The following is a 27,208-nucleotide window of genomic DNA, read 5'->3' as shown; positions in this document are numbered from 1 at the left end:
TTTTTAATTGTGTCGCGAAAACTATTATTTACAGCCATTCGTGAAGTTTCGTGAGATTTTTTTAATGCGGTCCCTATCCCCCGCATAAAAACAGGTTTGACTCTACAGTCAAACCTGTTTTTATGCGCGATTTTTTTTACTTGTGCGATTTGTTTTGTGCGATTTTTTTGTGCGGTATATGAAAATTTCAATCAAATTGGAACATAATTGACTCCTGTAAAATTTTTTATAACTCTATTGGATGTTTTCTATGACATCAGCAGGTTTTTTCATTTTTTATTCTGTAAAATTTTTTCTCATACGTTTTTTCTGTCCCCTCTTATTTTAATAGCATAAAAACCATAAATATTATGTTATATTTGAACAGATGCAGTAAGTTAGCTCCCCTCCAGCTCTAGACTGCAGGTGTGAAATTTCACGCCTTGTTAAATGAAATAACACTTCCTGCAGCTATATTTTTCAAATAAAATCATTATTTAACGATTATTTTTAACTTTTTAATGTTAGATTCGTTTTAAGTGAAAATAATTAATTAATATAAAAATTAAAATTCTTAGAGGATTTTTTCCCCATTAGGTGTTGCAGAAAAAGGTCCAAGGAGTTAAAAAAGCAATTCCTAGTTATTTTGTACGGTTTCGAGTTATTTTCTACGTGAGACTTTTTTTATGCGGTCCCTATTCACCGCATAAAAAAATATTTTTTAAATTGTGTTGCGAAAACTATTTTTTATAGCCACTCGTGAAGTTTCGCGCGATTTTTTTTAATGCGTTTTCTTTTATGCGGTCTCTATCCCCCGCATAAAAACAGGTTTGACTGTATTTGAACAGATGCGGTAAGTTAGCTCCCCTCCAGGTTTACACTGCAAATATGAAATTTCACGCCTTGTTAAATGAAATAACACTTCCTGCAGCTATATTTACCAAATAAAATCATTTTTTAACGATTATTTTTAACTTTTTAATGTTAGATTCGTATTTAAGTGGAAATAATTAATATAAAAAATAAAATTCTTAAGAGGATTTTTTCCCCATTAGGGATTGCAGAAAAAGGCCCGAGCAGTTAAAAAAGCAATTCCTAGTTATTTCGTACGGTTTTGAGTTATTTTCTACGTGAGACTTTTTTTTATGCGGTCCCTATTCACCGCATAAAAAATATATATTTTTAATTGTGTTGCGAAAACTATTTTTTATAGCCACTCGTGAGGTTGCGTGCGATTTTTTTTATGCGTTTTCTTTTGTGTGGTCCCTATCCACCGCACAAAAACAGGTTTGACTGTATTAATTTGGGGGGAAAATCATTTCGCAGTTTTCTCTTCCTCTTTTAGTTTGTTGCAGTTAAATAAAACCAAGATCGGAATCTATTTATTTATTTATTTTGTTGTTGTTTTTCTGTTATGTTATAGAGGAATAACAAAAAGTCATAAATAACTCGCAACCATAGAAAGGCAGTGAAGTTAGTTAGTCAAATTAATCAAAAATCAATTAATATCCAAAGAAAAACATTCGAGATGTAAAAAAAAAATATTGCGTGAAGTAAAACTTATGGCACTCGAAATAATTCAGTCAAATTTTCTCTTGAGAGTTTCTCTTTGATAAAGATAAGCTCGGCGCTTCGAAGCCATACCACAAGCTTTTTTATTATGGGGTATGTACGATTCAAATTTCATCATTTGCGGAGCTAGTATCAGCTTGATGTATATTTAACTTCTGGTAGTGAGTGGAAATGAAAACGACTTTCGGAGTCTTTGTCCACTCCAACTGACTTTAAAGAAGAAAGGAGTTTCCGTATGTCTCCAGACGGGCTTGTGGGCTGCGACTCAGGAGTTGGGTCGGCGAGTTTCACAGTGGGATTCATGGCCTTTGGAACCTCAGTAGCCCTCGACAGGTTTGTTCCTGAGGTTAGTTTTTCTGGCGTTCAGAGCCATTCGGCATCCCTCTTTTCGCCTTCCTTTGTGGTTTATTTCTTGTCAAAGCATTTTCTTTCCACAACCCTACACACCTTGGGCTCGGGCGACGAAACGCCCCCGCAGGGGCAGGGATCGTAGCCCGCAGCCGCCGGCTCAGTTTCGTCCAAATGACCTCTGGATTACCTCTTTCAAAACTCGACAAACTTCGGTTTTGTCGACAGGGGCTTCCTTCCCAACAACTTTTCACGATTTTTTTGGAGGGCAATTCCCTCTCCCACGCTCAGCAGCCTCCACACCACCCTTAAATGACACTTCTCTGTTCCCACACTTCTCGACGTACATTACTCCAGATTGGGGTTTCTAATTCTCAAAACTCGCGATTTTTTTTACCACTGTGGTGGCTCTAAACATCAAAACCATTGATGGGATTCCAGTCCAGATGTCTGGTCCCAGACAGCATCTCTCTTCCGTGGCGTAGATACCTCCATTACTGTATTGGAAATGTGACTATATGAAAGCTGCACATCTTCCAATTATCAAAATTCATTGCTTCACCCGGAAAGGCGGCAAATCCACCCTTCTCAGTGAGACAGTTTATTTTTCTGTCATGGGAAACGACTCTGTAGGAACATGTCTGAATTTACTTTCAATGATACTGGTGCAACTGGTTCCTTCCCCATCCGAGGATGTGTACCTGTTACTTGTCCTTCAAACACTCCCTTAAAACTTGTTGTGGTCACTGCTGATGCCCATTTATTTTACTGCAATTGAGAATATAAAACTTATTTTCTAAATAAAATTTCATAATAGCCAGGAAAGTTATGCAACTTGTTGCTAATTTTTTTCAGAACGTAATCACATTGTAAGTCAAAGAGAAACTGTACTATGAAATTAGAAGGAAATGTATTTATCTGAACACTACAAATTTGCAATTGTTTGTAATAAAGTTGTTTCATAGCTTGCAGAGTTAACAGTAAAAATGCAAGTACTTTATATTGATGACTAAAACAATCAAATTACAAAATCATAAAATAAGGAACTTAATCTAGTCAGTAGAAAAGACCATGTAGTGGGAGTGTTAGTTAAAATTAAACATATTAGTGGCTGCTTGCAACATAAAGTGTAATTAAACCTCAATATATCACCCTCCCATATAATGCCATCCTTGTAAAGCACAAATGAATACTTGTGAATGTAAATAAATATCTCCATAAATATTAAAATAGAGAATCCTTCAGTGTCTGTGAATTACTAAATTATGTGCAATTTTGCATTAAAAATAGCATCAAAATTAAGGAATTCTGCAATTTTCAAACTCATAAGTAGAATTCATTAAACGTATACTATTCTTATTGTTTGAAGTCTTCAGTTTAGTGCAATTTCAAGCATGCTAAATCAAAATTTGACTAATTTTACATAAAATAGAAAAACGAAAATCAGTCAGATAATGAGTATTTTATTTCTGATAATGACATGAACTACAATGCACTGGAATATTCACAGAGGACAATAAATTTGAAATGTTCACAATTTCACATGTGTACAAATACATTCTAAAGTTAAAATATGACAAAATGATTTGATGAACAAAATGATTTAAATTCAAAAATCATGCATTCAGGTTTGTATAGAAAATAAAAATATTCATTTTACATGGAATAAAAATGCCTCCATGCAGTCTTCAAATTAATGCATTTGAAAAAAAAATTACAAATACATCCTCATGATCGAGGTGAAGAAAATGAAAAGCACAGCTTCAAGATATATGGAAATTTTCCTCCTAAAATTAATTAAAAATATATTAATAAATTTATTTATGTGCATTGTTTTTATCTTAATACCAATTCCTAAAAACACACTATATTAGTTTCATCTCAAATATTCATAAAAGAGAAATTGTTATGAGTGATTTAAAGTGTGAAAATTATATAAAAATTTATTAAACAATCAAATAATTTACTGTATATCTCCGCGGATAAGACAACCTTCAGATAAGACAATGTGTAAATTTTCGTGGAAGTTTTATAGTTTTAGCATATATCTGTCCTATAAGACGACCCCCAAACTATCAATGGTTTATGAATTTAGTTTAAATCAGCAATCATTATCTGAATAATAATACTGTATAGCGTATATGGAATTATGTCCTATTTGTAATTTTTCGAATAAACAAATTTTATTTTCTTGCATCTGGCAGTTTTTGCAAACATTTGCACTAATTCGGGCATTCGGGTAATGACCATGACTATTCACAAAAACATTGTATGGGCTATTCTATTTTGTGCACATACCCTACTCTCTTCTAGTAAATAATTACAGTTTGTTTGTCTTCTTATAATGGTTTTAATTTATATAAATTTCAATCTAATTTTTTTGTATCTGTCCTATAAGACAACCCCGGATTTTTGGGGCCATTTTTTATGGTTCAACTATCATCTTATCCGCCAAGATATACGGTAATTAATATACTCTAAAATTAAATTAATTGCTAAATATAATTAAGATTCCGTAAATATAAGAAAATTTAGAAAATTATTTATCATCAGATAACCAAAAAAATTTTTTATCATCTTAGAAAAAACTGCATAAGCATAAACATCATAAAAATAAAACAAAGATATTTTATTTTGGAAAATAAATACCATCACAATAACTTTTTTCCAATGAGAAACAAGTTTATAAATTTCACTCTTATAAAATTTGTCTTCAGAAGCAAAATCCTCACTCAACTTCTAACTCCCCTTGATTTTGAAATTGTTGGTTATGCACACGATTGTAAACTGACAAAAAAGATGAAAACCAGGAGAGGTCTGGTGAATATTGTGGCTGGAGTAAATTTCTCAATAAGGTCTGTTCAGCTTTTCCTGAATCACTGTTAAAGTGGGAGATCTAAGATTTTGCATTAGCTTGAAGAAACACAATACATTTGCAATTAATCGGCACCAGTTGTTTTTGAAAAACACCTCATGTACATATTGCAACTGAGCAAAGTAAACTTCTGTGATTGTTTGGGTTGAGGATAAGAGGTCATAATGAAAAATACCTGTTTTATTCTACCAAACATGTAATAAAATCTTTTGTTGATGAAGTGCAGTTTTGATATGGAAGGTGTAAGTTCCCTAGAAGGTAGCTGACGATAAGATCACTTAGTGTTAGTGCATAATCCACTTTTCTTTGCACATCAGTAGTCTGTCCAAAAACAGCTTGCTCTTATAACAAAGAAAATCTCCAGGATTTATTTTCTGCTGCAAGTCCATGTAGAACCCATTTGCTTAATTTATATAGTTTTTCCAGTCAATGCAAGTATGACTAAGTGGCTAAAACTACTGAACACTAGTAGTTGATTGTGGGTTCATGCCTTGCCAATGGGCTGGCTATGTGGAGTTTTCTGGATTTTCTTCACATTAATGACACCTAAATAGAGGCCAGTTTCTCATAAAAAATCATTCCCCTTGGTAGATCACCCATGTATCATGTTGCTGTAATCAAATAAAACCAATGCAATTAAAACCAAACCAATGCAAATGCAGAAAAATAGTTTCATCAAGTCATACCAAATCTTTCTGCAAGCTGTCCATATGTTTGATTCAATTTGAATTTAGCTCAATAGCATTTACTTTAATTCATTGTTAACAATGACTCTGCCATCTTTTAAAAGGAGTATCTTAAAAAAAGATATCCTCTGATGCAATTTTTTACACTGTTTTTGGGCCAGACAATCTTTTCTGAATGCTGTGCATATCTTTCTGGAAGCTTGTACATCTGTCCAAAGTTTAAATTCAAAGTAAGCATGATCAAATAACTATATTTGAAGCTGACATTTTGACAAACTGTTTTCACATTTATGTAAACAATTACAGGATTAAAACTTTAATAAACTGCTGTGAAATTCTAAATTTCGAATGGTAACAACTGTAACATGCCATCTACAAGCAATACTACATAATTAATGTTCAAACTAGTAACTTTATAAAACCACACAAACTTTTTTAGTCATCTAATAATATAAATTAAAATACTGGTCATTATTTAATCTGTAGGACATAAATAAAAATGAAAGTTTATACAATGTATAAATAAATAACACATTTTCAATATTTCATTAATTAGTTTTTCTTTCTTAAAAAAAAAAACATGAACTACATGTAAGAATTTAACAAATGGTCCAATAATTCTACTTAAATGCCTTTTATATATTTCTTTTAATCTTAAAATTAAATGAATTTATATAAAATAGACTCACAAACTGGATTAACAGTTAAAGCAAAATGATTGCCAAATTATTGAAATGCAATATGGATATATAATTAATTAAAATACTACATAATTTGTCTAAAGGTATATAGTTATGCTGCCATGCCATACTACATTTAGTAATTATATTAAATTTAAATTTAATCTAGAATCTTATAGAATAAAAGAATCAGCCTGGAGTGGGACTTCAACCCACAACTCCCATTTACCCACAATTAATCCACTCCCTTCACAAGGGGGAAGGGAGTGGCTTAATTTCTATATGGTTCAAAAGGTCCCTCCAAAATAATAAACTTTCATACAAGACACTTTTTCAATTTAATATACATTTCAGGAGATATTTGCAATTGACATTATAAATAGACCACCATGTATATATACTACTACTCAATACACAAATTATTAAGGCAAATTAGTAATTACATACAAAGCAATTTAGCTAGAGATAGGTGATTAAGTTGCCATCTCATAATAAATTTAATAAGTCAGCTAAAAGTTATAGTGGGTTGTGAATGCTATGGTGCTGTAAGTGACCAGTATGGTTATATTTTTAATTAATTAACTAGTTAAGTAATGCTGTAACAGTGTGTAGTCGGAACGAAGCTGCTCGCACCTTTATTTTCTAGATTATGAGGGAAAAAAGAAACAAAGAATCATTCGTTCTCAACAATATATTTGATTTTTATTGGATCATTTAAAGGTACAAATATAAGGTCAAAATAAGCCATTAATTAATTGCTATGCCAACGTCTCATAAAATTCTGTCTATCACTATGGGCCTTGAACTTACAGATTGACTCGTAGCGATCTTTATTGTAACTCTTTAAAAATACTTTATTTTTTTCACTCGACTCAATGTAACATAGGTAAGACCGATAGCTGTTTCTTTTTCCCCTATATCTATTTTGATTTTTGGAAGAGTTAATCCCTGTGATTTATGTATAGTCATCGAGTATGCTAAGGTAAGGGGAAACTGTCTACAAGATCGCAACATACTACCATCGTTCAAAGAGCGTGTTACGGGGATTATTGGAAACAGATTACCATAGATGAAAGGTCCCCGATAGCTATCGAATTCCACTAAAATAAACAGAGGAAGAGCTGGAGGGTAAGCATTAGGAGCATATATAATGTAGCGTATAGTTCCTAGTGAACCATTGACGAGACCTCCTTGCACCCATAAGTTGACCTCAGCATGATTCTGGCATTAACTGAGAGATTCATATACTTGGAGAGACCAAGAGCTGAGTCATCTTTGGATGAAGGCAGGGAAATATCTGGAGTGTTTTCAGATGCTACATAAGCAACAGGGTACCCAGTTGACTGCAAGTAGTCTTCGTTGCTTTGTTTAACTTGCTCGTTTGTTGGATATAGCCGTTTGGAACTGATCAAGTTCATCTCTGGATAAATAGGCTTGATTTCTTGTCGTCAGAGTGTTCAGATCTGTATCAGAGAAATCACTCAAAGCTAGATGTTGTAAGACATCTGTGAAGGAACTATCTGCACTATTTTGTCTATGAGAATTACTAAGTTCAATGAACTTCTCAAAAGAATCAAATGTGAATGTAATGTAATGTCCCAACAAGGTAGGAACCTTGTTGGGACATTACATTGTAAAAACATTCGAGGAGAGAGGAGTATCTTTAACAGGAGGAAGCTGACGAAAATCACCAAACAAATATACAAAGAATCCACCAAACGGCTCATCTTTCTCAGGGTTTATCTCCCTCAATCTTCTCTCGATCATGTAAAGCATTCTTGCACCAATCATTGACATTTCATTGATGATGATGAATGAGTGACTTCATCTCAATCTGGAATCTCTGTGCAGCTTTTCCATTTAGAGATCGAAATTTCATACTAACAATAGGAAGATGAAGGAGAGAATGGATCGTAAAGCCATCAATATTGATCGCTGCTGCTCCACGTTTTAAAAAGAAAACTTTTTAAAATTTATTATTCTATATAGATTCTTTATATTTCTTGTTGTGTATCTAGTTAGTGATAACATTTACCTTTCAAAATTACCGTTTTAATGCTTGTCATATTTTCCGACCACTAGACGACGCTTCTACACATGCGTGCAGGAAGCAACTAACACTTGACTTCATGCATTCCTTGTCAACAAAATAACTCTAGAATGAGTTGTCCAATCGTGATGAAATTTCTTACAACGACTCACCAACACTCAAGGATGAACTGATTAAAATTTCAACTCTCAAAAATGATCCATACTGAAGAAAAATCCCCTATCTCCAGTTCTACAAAAACGGATCATTTTTGAAAGTTGAAATTTTAATCAGTTCATCCTTGAGTGATGATGAGTCATCGTAGAAAATTCCATCAAGATTGGACAACTCATTCTAGAGTTATTTTGTTGACAAGGAATGCACAAAGTCAAGTATTAGTCGTCACTACGTTCTGACAATTATTAGCTCTGAAAGCAAAGAATGGCAGAGGTCTAGGTAACATAATTGGCAATGCATCTGCACAATAAGCAGGAGTTATGGGTTCAAGTTGATCTGCTCTGAGCTGATTCTTTTTCCAGAATATTCTAAATTTAAATTAAAAATTAATTAAGACTAATTAATAATTAGAAATAAACATAATAAAATTAAACAATTATTTTTCTGGTTATTAAACTCGATCATTAAATTTTAATAAACAACAGTAACATATGCAGTGTATATGACATTTACATTATATTAATGAAATTATTTTAAAACTATCATTTATTTAAATAAGAAACTTATATGCTATGTAACTTTTAAATTTGTAATCCAGTGAGATTCTCAAATTGTGCAGCATGCCCCCCTAGTGAGGCACAAATAAAAGTTATCATGGTTATGATTAAAATGTACTTATAACAGCATTTCTTTTAACAAAATGTACCTCTGTTCTATTTTACTTTTATCTTAATAAAAATATAATTGTGTGCTATCAAAAAAATTAAGAAAATCTCAGTTTTATTAGAACAACACATTCTAAGAAAACTATAGATCAGTATGCTTTTACAAAAATATAAAGAAACAAATTATTTACAAAGTTAAAAGAACCTTTCTTTAAAAAGTACAAGAACCACTCTTGTAATCATATTGTTATCATCATTATTAGACATGTTAATAATTATAAATAAATGTAATTTACCTTGATTTGAAATTGGTGTGTGATTACACATCACTAGGGCTTCCAAAGAATCAGATAAATTTTCAAATTCTAATAATCCTGAAGAACTTCTTTCAGCTATAAATAATACATAAAGTCCATCCTCAAATTTTAATTTTTAATCTTATTGAAATAAAAATTAATTAAATAATTTTAAAGTATCAATATATAAAAAATAAGAATACATTCCATAAAAACTACTAAAATTTATGACTATTTGGAAAAATCATTACATCAAATTTATCATATCATAATTCTATTAACAAGATTGTTTTAATATGTATAAGTAGATTGTGTGATTGTGATTTACACATTAGTTGCATTTCTGGAGTGAACATATAAATAGGAAATTATACAAATCAAATGCCATAAAAATAAATCCCAAAATTTGGAAAGATGCATTTCAGAAATGCATTGATAGTTCGTGGTGTGGGAATGAAGAAAATATTCTGAAATTTTATATCAGAAAGTGTGAATGTTGTTTTTATCAGATATTTTCCAACTGTGTATCCTTTGTATTGTGCATATTTTCTTCTTCCTCTTTGGTCCAGCTTGCTTCATTTTTGTGTGTGATTGGGTTGAACCAAAGAACAGACCAACAGTCTGAGTCAGTTTTGTTGGCATGCCATTTTGCTGTGATTGTGTGGTGAGTTTGGTATATAATTGTCTGTAGAAAAGTCCTTACTATTTGTGAATAATTTATTTTGTTATTTATGTAACATTCAAGTTTAATATCATTCTAGTCTGTGACTTAGCTGCTATTTTCTGTCTGAAAGATACTGTCTGTGACTTAGCTGCTATTTTCTGTCTTAAAATATTTCTGTATGTGCATATTATGTTGTTTGTACTGTGTAAGTTGTTTTAATCTTCCTAACCTCATTCACTAGGTTTAGTATTATATTTGTTTTTAGTGTATTATGTCAGTCCGCATAGTTGTTGTCTGATATTGTTTATTTGTGTTTCAAGTTTTCTTGCCAGACAGATATAAGATTTGTCTGTCAGTGATGGTGCTGAAATTTGAAAAAATTGTTACATTTAAATTCTCACTGTTATTTGTTTGTCTTTCTTTCTTTAATCTCAAGAACAGAGTTAGATAGATGAAAATTGAGACCAGATATAAAAAGAATAGGGGCAAAAGGCCCCAATTAACTATATATGAACTTCAAATGCAAACTGTGTCATGTTATTTCAATTCAAAAATTTCCCTCTGAAAGGTGTTAGATGACCAGCCCGACTATTTGTTAAAAGGACAGTATGACATACAGGGACAAACCACTACTAATTTGAAGTGGAGAGCATATTTTTAACCTTTTGCATTGTAATAGTAAAATGTGGGCATTTTTGTGTAAATTTGTCATGTCATTTCTCTGTATTGTCATGTCTGTTTCAAGTTTTGTAACGGTATAGCAGATATACAATAAAAAACACACCTTTAACAAGCCAGCAAATGAAATTTACTAAAATAAAACATTTTTAATCATTTTAACCAATCTTCCTCAGTTACCATAAAATAGATGAAAATAGAATGTAAATTTAAAGATAAAATGAAAATGAGAATTCAGAAATAAATACAATTATCAAACCAACAACAAATATACACACAATGAAATATCTTGAAAGATTGGAGATTTTTAAAGAACACAAAAGAACCGGTTGCATCAACCATAGAGATGCACACACATTGGCTACCACATGGCAGTCTTTTTATGAAGATTAATTTTTATTAAGAGACATTTATTTGTTATTTATTTCTGTAATTATTTATTTTATTGTCCACAACTACATTTTTCAGTTATTTATTTCAGAATTCTCATTTTCATTTTATTTTTAAATTTACATTCTATTTTATGGTAACTAAGGAAGATTGGTTAAAACGATCGAAAATGTTCTTATTTTAGTAAATTTTATTTGCTGTATTGTTAAAGGTGTGCTTTTTATCATATTCTATTTATCCAGTACGTACAATATATGAGTATAGCAGATATAGATGAATTTGTACATTCTTGAGTCCATTCACATGTTGGTGTGATTTTTCATTCTTGATGATCAGTGGCTAAATTGACTCTGAAGTACTTTGTCTGGGTTGGTGTGTGTTGTCCATTGTGTGGGTTAGATGGTAAATGTGTTTTTGTTTCTGATCAGTGATATAGTAATGAAGTTCAGTGCTGCATTTGTCACTGGTGTCAGAATTTTCAAACATGAGTCTCTCCTAACCCATGAATGCAATCTTGTTAACTCAGATGATATCCAAGCTGGTATTATTCTGTGAATGTATCACAAACATGTTTCCCCCTCCAAAGGAGTGAGTACGTATGTTATTTATAAATGTCTGAAAATAATACACATAATATACTGTATCTAATAAAATCTAATAAAGCTACATATATATTTAAATATAAAGATAATGTAAATCCAGGATAATCCTGAAATCAGAAAATATTCTGGATCAAAAAAATAAGAAATTATTTAAATATAACATTTGAAATACTATTTCTCTTATTCAAAGTTTGTCACAAAGGATTCATATGTTCTTGATTTTTAAAAAATTTACAGAAAGTAAATGAAATAATTTAAGTATTTTCTGTAACAAAGATAATATTTACTTATTTTTTTAAGTACATTATTATTATTTTTATTATTATGTTCCTATTACTCCTTGTTATAAAAAACAGGCCTTAGTTTCCATAACAAACAGTAATGGAAACATATATTGATAATGGTGCCAAGATTCAAAGACTATATTATTATTGTTTTTGTAGAACAATTTTTATAAATTATACTAAAATCTTCTAAAATTATGCTATTTATTTTTTTTTCTGGTCTGGTTTCACTCAGTAATAATGACAGCATGTGTGATGACAATGCATAATAATGACAGCATAATCTACATAATATGTGAGCCGTTACCCGATGCCTATGTTGCTTAAACACCACTATAATACGTTTGAAAAAAGGGTTACTCGCCACTCTCATTCTTCTGTCAGGATGAAGCAAGAGGATGGAATCATATATCAATGACTATGTAGTGGCAGACTCAGAGACATATACAGATGTACAGAAATAATCATGTTTATTTTAAAAGAAAACTTCTTACAATTATTAGGAGTGACATTTGAAATGGGTAGAAGTCCAGGTGGGAGTTGATGGTTCATGTATAGATGGGGAATCATTCAGCTCTGCACCAATTACCTAATTGTCATGCAAAATGCTTTCCTTGTCTTTCTTTTGTATATTCAAGATAGACATTGCCTGTTTTATGAATCTCAACTTTTTGTCATGATTTCCCCAGCTTAATCTCTCACCATGACATTGTCTCTCCCACTTCAAGTTTGATAAAATACATTAAAAAGTGAGGGGGGGTTTCAGACCTCACAAATATAACTGCAGAGATAAGGTTATTTATTTATTATCTCTTTCTTTAATATAATAAATTAAAACTTATTTATTTTCTGTAATCTGTATTTTAACATTTTATTTTGATTTATTCACTTTATACTAAAATTCTAATTTTTTCCTAATCTTAACTATCCCAGATTTCCATTTCATAATTATGCTGGGATATTTATGTATATAATCTGTCATAATTATGCCATTCCAAAATTATCACAGTTCTACTTAAGTGTATTTTTTCAAAGCTGCTTTGGAGATTCAGGGTAAATATCTGAAAATTACAAGAAAATTTTCAAACCTTGTGACCAATTTCATCATCAGCTGCATGTGAGTTTTTGCCACTTTGGTTGTATAGTGATCTCTTATCAACTCTCACTTCTAAATGATATACAATATTATGTGTCCAGGAGTGTAATTAATAACTTTAAAAGACATCTGAAAAACATCTGCACAGATTAGGATTTGAATCCACAACTCTTGTTAACCCAAAATTGCATTGTCAATTAAAGACTCAAGATTACAGAGAGAGAAACTGATCAGATACAAATTACAAATAAAACACAGCTATATTGGCTTCTGCTTTGAGTATAACAACTTTTGTCTAACTATAATTTTGTCTTCAGATAAAACAAATTTTCATACTGCGGGTAATCCATTTTAATGAAAGTTACACTAAATAAATTTTATTTTTTATAATTTGAATTATTATACACAAAACAAAATATAACTGCAATTAAAAATGTATTACAACTCAATATTCAAATTTCCATTTTGCTTAATCTAATACTTACTTTTTGAAGGAAACATCTTGATTGTTATAGGTGATTTAACTTCAGCATCTTCAAAAACCTTCAAAGTAATATTGTTTTATCAATCATTTTTAAAATTTAAGTTGAAATAAAACAAAAATTATTTTTATAAATAAATTAAAATAATTAAAATCATTCTTTTTATTAATTAAAATCTTTGAATTTTAACTACATAAAAAAATGTAATTATATTTATTTTAAATTATCAGGATTATAAGCTAAAAAACTTTTGCTTGCAATTAAATACAGTAGAGCATCGATTATCCGACTTAATTGCGGACTGGGGTTGGTCGGATAACTGAAAAGTCGGATAACCGAAAAGTATGAAAAAATACATTATTAGTATAGTGTATTAGGCCTGCTTTAAATACTAGCCTCCCTTTCATGGTCGAGCCAGTGCTGCCAGCTAAAACATGCAAAAATTTAACAAAAATAATATTAAAGTAGCCAAGACATAATCAAATATTGTAGCGCCACATCACTAGCGGACATTTGAATTTGCCGACTAGAACGCGGTCGGTTAACCGATAAGTCGGTTATTCGGGGGTCGGATAATCGATGCTCTACTGTATCTTTATCATCAGTGCTATAATTCATTATTTTAAAATGTAAATTGTTTTTCAATAAGAGTAAAAGCATAAGATTTTCTTGTAACAGTTAATATAAATGAGAATGAAGTAGAAATTGTTATATAGAAATATATTTCTATGTTTTGTATATTTTTTATTAAAAGAATTCTTATGATAAAAGGTTCTTTATAAACTTTTTCTGAAAATTTTCCTTTGAAATTTCAGAAAATGTACTTCTGAACATTTATATTACAATTAAAATATTAACTTCTCAATGTAAAAGTATTGGACATTTATTTCATGGAGTCTAATAATTCAAAAACATTTAAAATTCCAAACTGTGCATTAAACTTATAAAAAGTACTTTTTAAATATTAAGAGAAAAATTCTATTATTTGCATCATTTACATATTCTTTGATACTATTTTAATGCAATCAAGTAGTAGAGGGGAAAAAATGTAAGAACTTGTATAAATATAAAATCAATCAATCATAATATAAAAATATTAAGTATAACTAAATAGGGGCAACCAGGTGGCAAGGAATTGAGTCTAATGAAAATTTCTGAACCAATTTTGCCTTCAACCATGATCCAGTAAAGTAGCAGGTTATGCCATTACTGCCTTGGCTAACCAATTATCAAAGCCTTCATTTTAACTTTATATGCAAGAATTCTATCTATTAATGGTTCTGTAGTTCAATTAAATTAGAAAACACTGACCTAGAGCATCTAAATTTTTTGTTTTGAGTGTAAAAATACAGATTAAGTCTTTTTTTATATTTTTGTAAAACAATTGTTGCAGTTAATTGGTTTCACAGCTCTATTAATTATTCTGACTGATGTCAAACATGTTTACTTTATAAACTAACCATTGCTGAGGCTAATAACTGGAATTTCTTAAAAAACTGATGATTGTTAAACACATTGCATTGTACAAGTAAGAATATTTTGATTTTACAAAATTCACATTATTATATATACCTAAACTGATACAATCGTTAAATAAAAAAGCTAACATTTTCAATCATTAAAAAATATTTGATCCATAGAAACTGTATACTGTTTAAATACAGTTAATAAATGTTTAATAGTATACTGTTTAAATTCCAATATTCCATTTCAGCTCATGAAAATCCAAATGTTTTAGCACTTCCAGGTTAGCTTCAATTAGTTCAAGTTTCACTTTGTATATTGTATGTCATGTTATTTGTATGGTACATATAATGTTTAAAGATATGTTTTTATTTCCACTTTTTACATAATTAAGTATGATTGCTTTATATTATGTTACACATTATTACGTATTACTGATCACTGGATGTGTTATAAATCACCCTTACCTGCAAAAATATTCATGAATATTTTTGCAGGTGAACCCAACTAAAATCATCTTTGCAAAATATTAACAAGAAATACATAAATTTATTTATGCTAACAGAGTGAAGTTTGACTAAAAAATTGATGAGAAATGAAAATGGATGCAAAAATAATAAAAAATATTCACTCTTATTTTCAAATTAATTAGAAGCAACTTTTAACTGCAACAAAAAATGTTTAGTAATTTTTCAATCTGTTTCACTTTAAAAGCTTTTAGAAATATTATTTTGATTAACTAAATATTTAATCAATGATATCAAAATTCTCATAAATACTAATTTTTATATGGAGGAAAAACAGAATATAGGATATAATCCATTTTCTTTAATTTAAATAATCAAATCAATAATTAATCATTTTCAGTTCAGTATAATAATTATGAAGTGATTTATGTTCAGTAAGTAAAATATTTGATCAAGTTTAATTTTGCATATTGTCACTGTTGACTGATATTTTGTTTATGTCCATGTTAGGCTCAAAGACCGAAATTGCTCATTGAGCGAAAAAAACGGCCACCACAAATTTCGCATCATGGCTTTTATGATATTTGACCACAACACATTGTGATGATTAAGCCATAATGCGTCCTGAACATTAGTTGATGCAACCATGATACAAAGGATAGGTTGTAACTTGTCAACGGGCGCATTGTAAACACTTGCGGAGTTTGTATTGTGGTCATTCTTGATCAGTGCTGCCATTTCTAGGGTAATTACCCTTTTCTAGAGTAATTTCAAACTTCACAGAGTAATTTTTCAGTCTTATATTTAGGATAAATCTACAGTAAAACTACCCTGTGTTCAGTGGTCTTATTACTCATTGCACCACAAGTTTTGCTGGAAAAAGTTTTAGCCTAAAACCATTCTGTTTTTCCCTATAACTGGAGGGTTTTAGGATAGGACAACGGAAGCTAAAGAAATAATGCAGATTGATGCTAAGTACATAGGTGTACAGTGGTACCTCGGTTTTTGTCAATAATCCGTTTGAAAACAATCAGAGAAAATAACTCTGCAACATTCTCGATTCTCATAAAAATGACTGATTTATTAATAAAAGTTCCCGACAAAGTAATTATTTTTAGTAAATTAGTTGTTAGAAAATGTCGACATCTCAAGCACTGCAACAGATTTTCACGAATGATTAAATGTTGAAAAGTAACAAAGTTACATTTCTGTATGTGATGAATAATTTTGTTACCTACTTATATAAGATGATTGAAGATAAATAAATCATAATGAAAAAAAAAGTTTTATTTTCTCATCATCACCTTGTTATTAGTTATCAAGAACGTGTGGTGGCTTTTAACCATAATAAATCCGTCACACAGTGGTTTTTAACTTTAGCAGCTGATTTTTATTTCATTGTGTATAGTATATCAAGCACCTGCAAGTAGTTAGACCTTTAGCAAAATTACAAATTTGTTTCTTTTGTTTTTTACCAAAACAAAAGAAACAAATGTGTATTTTTCTCCATACATTTTTCTTTCATTTTTTTAAGTATGAAAATTAAATTTCTAGGAAAACTTGTAAAACTAATGTTGTTCGGCATTAAAAGCAGTAAAAAAAATGTTTCGAGGCTAGAATCCATATTTTAAAGTTACAAACCACTGTGCGTTGTATGATCCTCTGTTGTGGTTGCATCAGCTAACGTTCAGAACACATTATGCATTTTCTTAATCACCACAATGTGTTATGGTCAAATATCATGAAAGCCATGACACAAATTTCACTTTGTAGCCATTTTGAATTAGCCACAATGCATTGTGGTCGTTTTTTTTGCTCAATGAGCGATTTCGGTCTTTGAGCCTAACATCCACAATAACATCAAAAACAAAGTAATCACTTTCTTAGAAGAAAGGGATTACTTTGTTTTTGATATAAATAATGCCTTTTCAAATATATGTCTTTAAAATATGCCTTTTCAAAAATATGAATTTAATATTAAACGAGTATCAATCAAATCTTTTATTTTCACTGATAACTACTTGGTATTTTCAAGACTTGTCAGAATGCATTGCTACTTTTATTATTATTTCTGTTTTTATAGCAGCAGTCAAATTTAAAATAACTATATATTTTATCAAAAGATTTTAATAAATACTAGCTATATTAAAAAAATTATATTATTAACATTTATCTTAAATTTAACATTAGAAAACTTTTACTTACTTTTTTCAGTTCCTCTTCCTTTATGCCATATGGGGCATTAAAAAAATGCAATATTTTGGAGGGTGGCTGAATTCTATTTTTACCAGCAGATTCTGGATTTGTAAAACGATTATTGCGATTACCCATAAAATCTTTAAAAGATGGACTACCATCAGGAAGACTAAATGGTTGCTGAACATCATTTAAAAATGCTTGTTTAGAATAGCTAAAATAAATTATTATATATTTTAATAATTAAAAATGTATTTAATAATTCATTAAATTTTATTAATAGCTTATTGCATATATTTAAAATTATTAAACTATTATATCATTTAACGTAGGAAAACTGAAAAATATAACATTAAACAAACAAAACCATATCAATTTTGAAGAAAAAGAAAAAAGCCAATTTAAACATCACATTGCAAATATATAAGAGTAGACTACGGGAAGGATGTTTGAATGCGAGGGATGCTGAGAGCCTGTCGTCGGCGTGGAAATACATGATTAAAAAGTTCACTGAAAACTCATGCTAGAATTAGTTATTGGAAAACTATTAGTTATAATTTTTTTACTTTATCTTTATTTTTATTTATTCTCTTATATATTTTAATTTTATGTTTTATTCCGTTTCTATGGTATATTTTTTAAATTCTTGTTCTAAATTTTGATTTAAATATTTATATTCTATACATGGAACGTTTATGTTCCATTATCGTTTTGTAGATCTGAGGATGACCTGTTAATCAGGTTGAAAACGTTTGTGATTAAAATATATGTTTCTCAGCAAAATTAAGGTGTTCTATTATAGTTGTTTAATTGCTGAGCTCTTTTAATGCTATTATACAGATAATAAATAATCCGATTAATAAAACAAAATTATAAAAAATTACAAAATAACAAATTAATAGACAGAACTATATTAAAGAAAAAAATATTTTAAATTTAAATAACTTACCCCAATTGTATTTTTGAACCAAAAAATTTAACACCATTCAAATTGGCAATAGTTCTTTCTACAGATAATGGATCACCCATTTGTATCATGGCACAGCCTTCTTTACTTTTCAAAAACTTCACCTACAAGTATTTTAAATTAACATAAATTTATAATAAAAATGTTAAATAATAACAACTCTTGCCAGTTACCACCTTGATGTGGTGAGAGAGCTGAGTAATTCTGGTAAACCACAGACCTAAGTCAGTTGGAGCATCTGCTCCTGGTAGGGTCACCCATGTAACATTAATATTGTCCATAGTAATTACTAATGTCCAGATTTATAAGATATTTCGAGATTTGTTAATAATTTATATTTTCTTAAAAATATTAATTTTCCAGAGTATATAAAGAATTTTTAATAATTACTTTGATACTACTTACTCGAACAACATTTCCATAGAGACAAAACAAATTAAAAAGTCTGTCTGCATTAATTTTATCTGGAGCTAGACCATAAATCATTACAACAGACCCTTGTTGAGGTCCACCAGGACCTCCAGGAGCTGGTCCAGGTCCATATAATGGTCCACGGCTTGGTGGTCCAGGTGGTGGAGGACCATCAACTCTACCATCATAAATCTCTCTCTCATACCTATTGTAAAGTACATAATTTTATTTATTAAAAGTTTTAAACAGTATGATAAAACAAAAAACAATGCATAATTTTTAATTATAAAACTGTTTGTATATTTTTTTAAATATTTATAAAATACATACATATAAAAATCATCATTGTTTATTTAACAATTAAAATTAACTTAAATATTTTAATATATTTTAATCATTTAAAAATAAACTGATATTATTCAATCCATCTGATGAAATGATTTCTATTACTTTTTCACAATTTTCTTTGAGAAATTAAACCTTTAATTTTCATCATTTAATTTTTACATAAATGTTTTTGAACTAGCAAAATGGCATGGTTTCCCAAGGGGAGTAATAGAATTATAAATCATATTAAAGTTAGTGAAGAGTAAATAAAAGAAATACAGCTAAAACAGAAAAAAGAATCATCATTAAGGATAAAGCCTTTTCTAATATAATAAAATCAATAGCAAAAGGTTCAAAATATTGCACAGTTAACAGAAAATTCCACAGTTATGGATATAACTGAGAAAGATAAACACTGTAGAACAGTCAAGAGAAACCAGGGATTTATATGGTAGGTCTGAACGTTTGAATCTTCTTTCAGATACAAACACAGCCAACTTTTTATCCGTTCCATATTTAGATTTACAAAAAACAAGAATTAAAAAGCATCTTGAAACTTTTAGAAATCCTAAAACTTATGTTCCTTCTACTATGCTCAAACAATGAAATTTAGAACTAATGTTAAAATAATGGAATAATGCTATGCTGTTAAGAGAAAGAAATAATGAAATTCCACCATTATTAGAATAAGTTTATATAGTGGTGCCTCGTATAACGTATGCCTCGAATAACGGACGCTGCGAACAACGGACTTTCTGTTTGGCAGTTACGTGACTCGAGCAACGAACTGGCTGCAAACAACGGACTTTCCGGCATAATTGGCGACTGCTCCATGGGTGCGTTCTTTAATGCGTCTTCGCTACTACGGGAGTGCACTGCTGTTTGTAGGCATTTAGGAACGACCGTGAAAGAAAGAAAGATGGCGGCGCCCGCAATATCGATAATATCATGATGGAGGAATCTATAATTCTAAACTATGAGCTTTAAAAGGCAAAAGAAGGGTCCCAATTGTAAAATTTAACCATAAAATGGATTATTTGTTGAAAGAGTATTCAAAATAGCCTCGAAAAAAAATTCATAAAGACACTTACGTCACCACGTGCGCTAACTCGCGCTTTCACAATCTCTAAATTTTCATAAAACCACGTAATGGACCCGGAAACGAAACTATCTGAGCCATGGAGGATGCCATGTTGCTTTCCACCGTAAACTACTGCTACGAGCGACCGTTTTTGCCATTCGACGGCGCGCACTCCCACCGGAATTTAAGAACGCATTCCGCAGGAATTTTTAAACGGATGTCGCTCACGTAGAGTTACGCGGAGGAATAAAAGAACGCACCCCATGTTCATTTTTTATGATACAGTACGGTTATTTTATGCTGCGGAACGAATTAGATGTTTTAACATGTATTTCTATGGGAAAATGCGTTTCGTATAACAGACGTTTCACTTAACGGACGTGCACCTGGAACGGATTAAGTACGTTATATGAGGCACCACTGTATTTTAATTTTAAGTAAGTAACGAAGTATTATAAATAAAACTAATGTATGCAGTATGGCACAGACTTTGCATATATTAATCAATAGCAAATACTTTTTTTTCTAGATTATGTTAGAAGTGATTAGATTCATTGAGTAAAGGAGTAGAATAAGAAGAATAAGAGTTGTTTACTTATACTACAAAGTAGTAATACAACAAAATTTTAAAGCCAAACAATTGCTGGATTAAATTGGACTATATTAGTGTTACTATTAATAATTAAATAATATGGTTATATATATATAGCATATATAGCAGAAAGAATGATAGGCATGCCGATCTATCCAGGAAAGACCATGAAATCAGATATTTCTGTATGGTAAAAACTGGCTAGCTGGTTTATCCCAGGAGAATGCCAACATGCCAGTTTAAGTGACATTATAGTCCCTGTCTAGAGGGCACATTAAAAAACAAATGAGTTTTTATTCTAAAACTGAAACTGTCTACATTACATTAAAACCTATGATTATATGTTTAATTTTTTCATTTGTTTTCTTTCTAACGAAGTAAAATACTCATGGGATGACTAAAGTGCATTTTTTTTACTTTTATTTTATTGTAATTCAATATAAAAATGCAAAAATAAGTGTGAAAGTCCAGAGACAAAATAGTTTTATTTTAGTAAGAAATTTTTGTAAAGTATTAAATTGATGTCAATTTCTATCAATTTCATGGGAAAGGGAAGTAAAACTTTCTTTGGAGAGCTGTTATCACACATCTCCAACAAACATCTGTTCAGATGAGTCAGGAAGAATATCCCATCAGATGATTCAAATCCCAAACCCCAACTGGAAGGGAATTTTGAATAAAAAAGAGAGAAATCACGATCTCAGGGCCAACAACGATAGTAAGAAACTGCCATAAAAGAAACAGATGGCCATAGAAATGGACAGCCAGGAAAGAAACTCCACCATAAGGAGAACAAAGTACAGTTCTGGCTCCTTAACTACCTCCAACCCATCTGTTTCCATATCCAAAGGTACTGTACACACTGTATCAATCAGATCAGAGGTATTATTATTTAGATCCCATTGTAAATACTCTCTCTGTATTTTAGAGGTGTACCTAGTTTTTAGATTATTTTCTTTGTAGTTCATATATATATATATATAATCTCCATTAAATTCTTATTGTTACTTGTTAACCAATTTGTCTGTTCATTTGGTTTATACGAACATCAGAAAATGCAATGATCAGAACTTACTCATGGATCTCCCCACTCAAAGCAAAGACCCTCCTGAATGCCATCCACCGACAAAGTGAGTGGGTCTTAACGTCCCGATGACTAGAAGGTATTCTCTCACCCGTATTCTCATATAAGCATATTAAATTTCAGAAATTGGCAGTAAATTATCTGGACTTCTACACCAATTAACATCCCCTTTGTATGAAATTTGAGAGAAAGGTGTTATTTTTAAAATCAGGGTGGATGGTCAGTGTAGCTCATATTGACTAACTTACTACTAATGTCAATAAGCCATTAATTGTTTTATTGCACTGTAAACAAAAACTCTTCCTGATTTTAAGTCAGTCAAATTATAATGTTATTATTTTATTGTAATAAGAAGAATGTTTTTTTTGACATTTAATTAACGACTAATTTTCTTACATCTGATTAATTTTATTTTTTAGTCACAGTTTAATGGCATGCTGGTCTCCTCCACTTTTATGTGGCATGCTAGTCATTCTGCAAAAATACAGTATATATACCTGTGTAAAGCAATAGCCAGCTGACTTCCATGGTGATGATTATAGGCCATGGGCACTGAGTCATCCCCAGTTGGCATGAGTAATTAGTATGGTTATTGGGCTGCAATTTGAAAAAATTAAAGACCTATAAATTCCCACTGTTGTCTGTTCCTTAATCTCAAGAATAAAAAGTTAGATAGATGAAATCCAAGACTGGTAAGGAAACCTTAGGGACAGAAGGCCCCAATTAACTATATATGAACTTCCGATGCAAACCAGAAGTCACGTTATTTCAATTCAAAACTTTTTCCCTGAAAGCAGTTAATACATGATAGGGTGAAGACATTATAGTACTAATTTGAGGTAGAGAGCATATTTTTTAAATTAAATATATTAAAAATATGATTAAAAATTCTGACATTGTCACAATAAATAATTGCTTACATCTAAATTAAATATGTTTGGAAGCAAAGGATTAGACAAAGGAACAAAGGAACTGGCAATGCATCTAGACCAGAGGTCACCAAACTTTTTTACAGTGGGCCAGATAACTGAAAGAATGATGAGTGCAGGCCACATAACCATTTTGTTCAATACAGTATACTGTATACACAAAAACTAAGACATGGCTCTTAACCCCTATCTCTAGGCCAAATTACTCAGTTCTTAATTATTAATAGTAGCAGTAACATTGCCAATTTAATATGATAACCATTGAACTTAGAGATGTTTATATATATGTACAAATTTTAAAAATTCTATTCTAATAATGATAGTTATAGTTTAAATTATCTTGCATTCTTAGAATATTTGGTGTTCTAAAATAAACTGTTCTGATGTAGATATTGACAATGACCTAAAATAATAATAAAATGTTTTATGAACAAACAATAAACAGTTCCTGAAGTAGTAGTAGTAATTATTTAGATGACTGTATAGAAAATTATATAAAATTTTATTTTTACTTTCCCAGCTGTCATGTAATAGAGGTTAAGTACAACAATTGGTTAAAAAATTACCTCTCCAAGATTTTTAATTTTTGGGCTCAGGATACTTTGAAACATTGATAAATGCAAAATAATTTGGGGTTTTTTTCTGTATGTGTGAAGGGGGGAATGATTTTGTTCACCCTCTTTGAAGCTTAATAATTCCTGTTGTTTTTGTTGAAAATTTCTGAATTTTATAGGAGGGTTTATTTAGTAGGGGATTGATGCTATTAAGTTTGTGATTAAAGGTTGTGGGGGTAGGAAGATAAAGGGGGTTGTGTGTATCTCGAGCAGGGTTAGACTTAATGACAATTTTACTTGTTATTAGCATTTACAATTTTTTTATAGAACTCATTCCTACCCTCAAAGTTAAGCTTTATGTCATTTTATAACAGTTAAAACTACAAAAAGTTTTTAAAATAAAATATAACAACAGATGGCACCATCAAATGTTGCTGGGAAAGTTAAGCAACTTGTTGCTTGATTTTTTTGAAATTGTAGATGAATTAATTTTGATATTGCTTTAGAAATTCGTTCATTATGTAGATAAAATAAAGATGAAAATAAGCTCAAATGAAAGAATTTGGTTTTGCATGAATCTAATAGCCTCTTAGCTATTCAGCAGTTTATATATTAAAAATTAAAATAACTAATAAATATGAAAATAATAATTATTTTTTATTTACCTTCCGTATCTATCTGGAAGTGGACTACCATAACGAGTCTGAGGCCTTGGAGGAGGACCATAATCATTTCCATATCCATGCACTGGACGTGAACCATAACTATCATATGGTTCTCTCTCTGGATATGCTGGTGGCCCTCTAGGAGCTCCATCTCCTACATTAAATAAATATTCTGTTAGAAAAAAAAATATTTTTTCTTTGATGATGTTAATTTTTAAGTGATTATAAGATGAAATTTTCTCAATGAAAATAATAAACAGAATTACATTCCATTAAGTTATCAACTGCTCATATAGTATCTTTAAAAATTTCTAATTGATGATTATTAAAATTTATGTAACACCTAACCAATAAAAATTTCTCATTAAATGTAGCATTCTAATAAGAACATTTTAAAATTTCAATGAATCATCAAATTAACAAAGAAAGAATAAACACCATCCAGTGAATACATTGAATAATGTTTAAAGAAAAAATATATCACAAAATTTATTAGAGTACTTTCAACTTTTCAAACACGGAGGCTTCTTCAGTAAATGAAACACAATTTAATAATTTAATGACTTTTTGAAGGTTGTCATATTATAAAATTATTTATAAAGATTTTTTTCCACTACAGTTTTATTAAGAGAAGCAAAAAGTAAAATAACTTTACGGGTACAATGACAAAAAATAATTAGTAACACTACAAAATGTGGACCATTAGAGCTAATTAAAAATATTTTAAAGCAAATATCTGAAATTTTTCAAGATTTCAACAAAATTCTACTTTAAATTTTATTTATCATCATAAGCAAATTCTTACTCAGCATTTACAAACTGTAGGCATATATTTGGAGAGTTTTATAAATATTGTATGATGATTGAATCTACTGAACATAGCAATAATGTTCTCGACATTAATATTCATTTTCACTTCTCAAATAGTCAAATTTATAAATATTCTTTCCAATAATTATATATAAATGTTTATTAAGATTTATTTTATTCTAAATAAATTAATCTTCAAATTACTTATTAAGTCATGAAACCGTATTCGTGAAACCTGATTTCAGCTTGCAACCTTTATTTTTAGAAATCTAAAATCAAACAGTGGCATTCTAAATCTAATGTTAATTGAAATAAAATTGTTACCATTACTTTACAATATCTTATTTTTACTCTATTTTTTTAATGAAATATACTGAAATTTTTTATATATTTAATTTATTCTATAGTTGTTAAATTATAAACAAACTAAATTTTTGAAATTGTTCCAGTTTTACCATTACTAAATAATTCATTATTAAAATTTATGTTAATCTTAACTTTTTACTAAATAATCTGTTTCTTTTTTTATTGATTGAATTTTGTGTTAAACATGCATAAAAAAATGACAAAATATAATCTTCTTCACATTTCTAGTTTATTAATTTATTATTTTAAAAAACCCATTACTACTCAATATGTTTCTAAAATTAAATTATTTTTAACCCTTTCTTCAGTCTTGTTTTATAGTATAGAATTAATGAACGCAATCACATGGCCCACGGACAGCGATGTGCCATAAGTTTGTTTTGATAGACTCAATGCCTTTGGAAAGCTTCCGTGTCAATTTTTTAAGTGAAAGTCTAATACTTCAGATCAGTTGTGTAGTATTTTTTACTCACCAACCTTTCTTTTATATTATTTGTGCCAAATATCCAAAGAAATCCTCAATTGGCCAGTATCGTGGCAATTTGACAAATTATGTTCTTTGGGTACAAAAGGAATGTTTTTGGCTTTGAAGTGCACTCCTTGGTCAAATTTGGATAGTGAGACGAAGCTTTGTCATGCCAAAAGATAAAATAGTCATTTTGATGATGCTTGTTAAGAAAAGGGATTAGAATTATCTTTAGACATTCATTTTGATACATGTCAGCATCAATTAATTGTAAGGGATCCCTGTTTAAAAAATGCCTTTCAAACACCTGCTGATGAAATGACAATGTACAACATGATTTTTGTTTCATATTTCTTCTTAAATTTGTACTTCTCTTCAGGAGGTACTTGATTTTCATTGCTTGCATTTGCTGCTGAAGAGAGAAAAGTACTTCTTATTCAAATTTTGGATACAAAATGAACATTTTGTTTCCAAAATAGTTACCAGCCATCTTCATTGTGTTTCGATTTCACCAATTTTTTCAGCAGTGTACTCTGGCAGCCTTCTCTTCCTTTTCTTTATGCCCATCTTCTTAAGTGTCTTACCTATGTATGTTTGATGACAATTAAACCTCTTAGCTACCTCCACCTCGCTAACTGCATCTTTATTGTCAAACATTTGTCACAATGCTCTTTGGTTTTAGAATTCATAACTATATTATGTACAGTTGAATTGTTATGGTTTTCAGCTAAAAAATGCTCCACCACCAATTCTTTTTTGAGTGGTTTGCTTTATTTTTATACATTTGTACAATGCTCTCTCTTAATATGTCTGCTTTTAAAGCCATTTTCCTGAACTGACTCAAAAATGTTTAAAAACTTTACATGCTATAAAGCATGTAAAGTTTTTAGTAAAAATGTTTAAAAACTTTACATGATGTAATTTTTGGAATAAAGATTTTAAAATCATCTTTTTGAGTTCAAAAGTTATGATGCTTTAAACACAGTCCAGATTTTTGTCTCACCCTGTTAGCTTATCTAAAAACTCTGATTTTCATTAATTAAAATAATTTAGAATCAATATATAAAACATTAACTCTAAAAATCACAATTTTTAGAGTTAATGTGACACTTATTTTTTTTATAAAAGTTATGTCTGAAAAAAGTTGTTGTATAATAATTAATTTGCTATAAAAACATATTAAAGTAAGTATGACTAATATAAAAAAGTTATTAAATTAATTTATTGTTTAAATGCTAGTATAGATTAGCAATAGACATAACAGAATTCAAAAAGTAAAGCTGCTTACTCAATATTCAAAAACGTCTACTGATAAATTTGGTAGAT

General features: G+C 29.9%; 1 protein-coding gene across 2 annotated transcripts in view; it reads right to left on the bottom strand.

Annotated features, from left to right (window-relative positions):
* Positions 1 to 3,342: 3,342 nt before the first annotated feature.
* Positions 3,343 to 27,208, bottom strand: part of LOC136980698 (heterogeneous nuclear ribonucleoprotein L-like) — a 66,225-nt gene continuing 42,359 nt past the window's right edge. For both annotated transcript variants that reach the window (XM_067276884.1, XM_067276885.1), the window contains 7 exons: positions 24,241 to 24,394; positions 19,003 to 19,213; positions 18,580 to 18,701; positions 17,640 to 17,844; positions 13,507 to 13,564; positions 9,308 to 9,403; positions 3,343 to 3,686 (listed from right to left, as the gene is read on the bottom strand). In XM_067276884.1, coding sequence (XP_067132985.1) covers positions 3,628 to 3,686; positions 9,308 to 9,403; positions 13,507 to 13,564; positions 17,640 to 17,844; positions 18,580 to 18,701; positions 19,003 to 19,213; positions 24,241 to 24,394 — 905 coding nt within the window. In that variant the 3' untranslated portion in view covers positions 3,343 to 3,627. The remainder of the gene's footprint in view (positions 3,687 to 9,307; positions 9,404 to 13,506; positions 13,565 to 17,639; positions 17,845 to 18,579; positions 18,702 to 19,002; positions 19,214 to 24,240; positions 24,395 to 27,208) is intronic.

This window comes from Centruroides vittatus, unplaced genomic scaffold (genome assembly GCF_030686945.1).
Source record: "Centruroides vittatus isolate TY-2023 unplaced genomic scaffold, ASM3068694v2 contig_717, whole genome shotgun sequence".
NCBI classification, from domain to species: domain Eukaryota; kingdom Metazoa; phylum Arthropoda; class Arachnida; order Scorpiones; family Buthidae; genus Centruroides; species Centruroides vittatus.
Note: the sequence above shows the minus strand (reverse complement) of the source record. Positions and strands in the feature narration are given on the sequence as shown.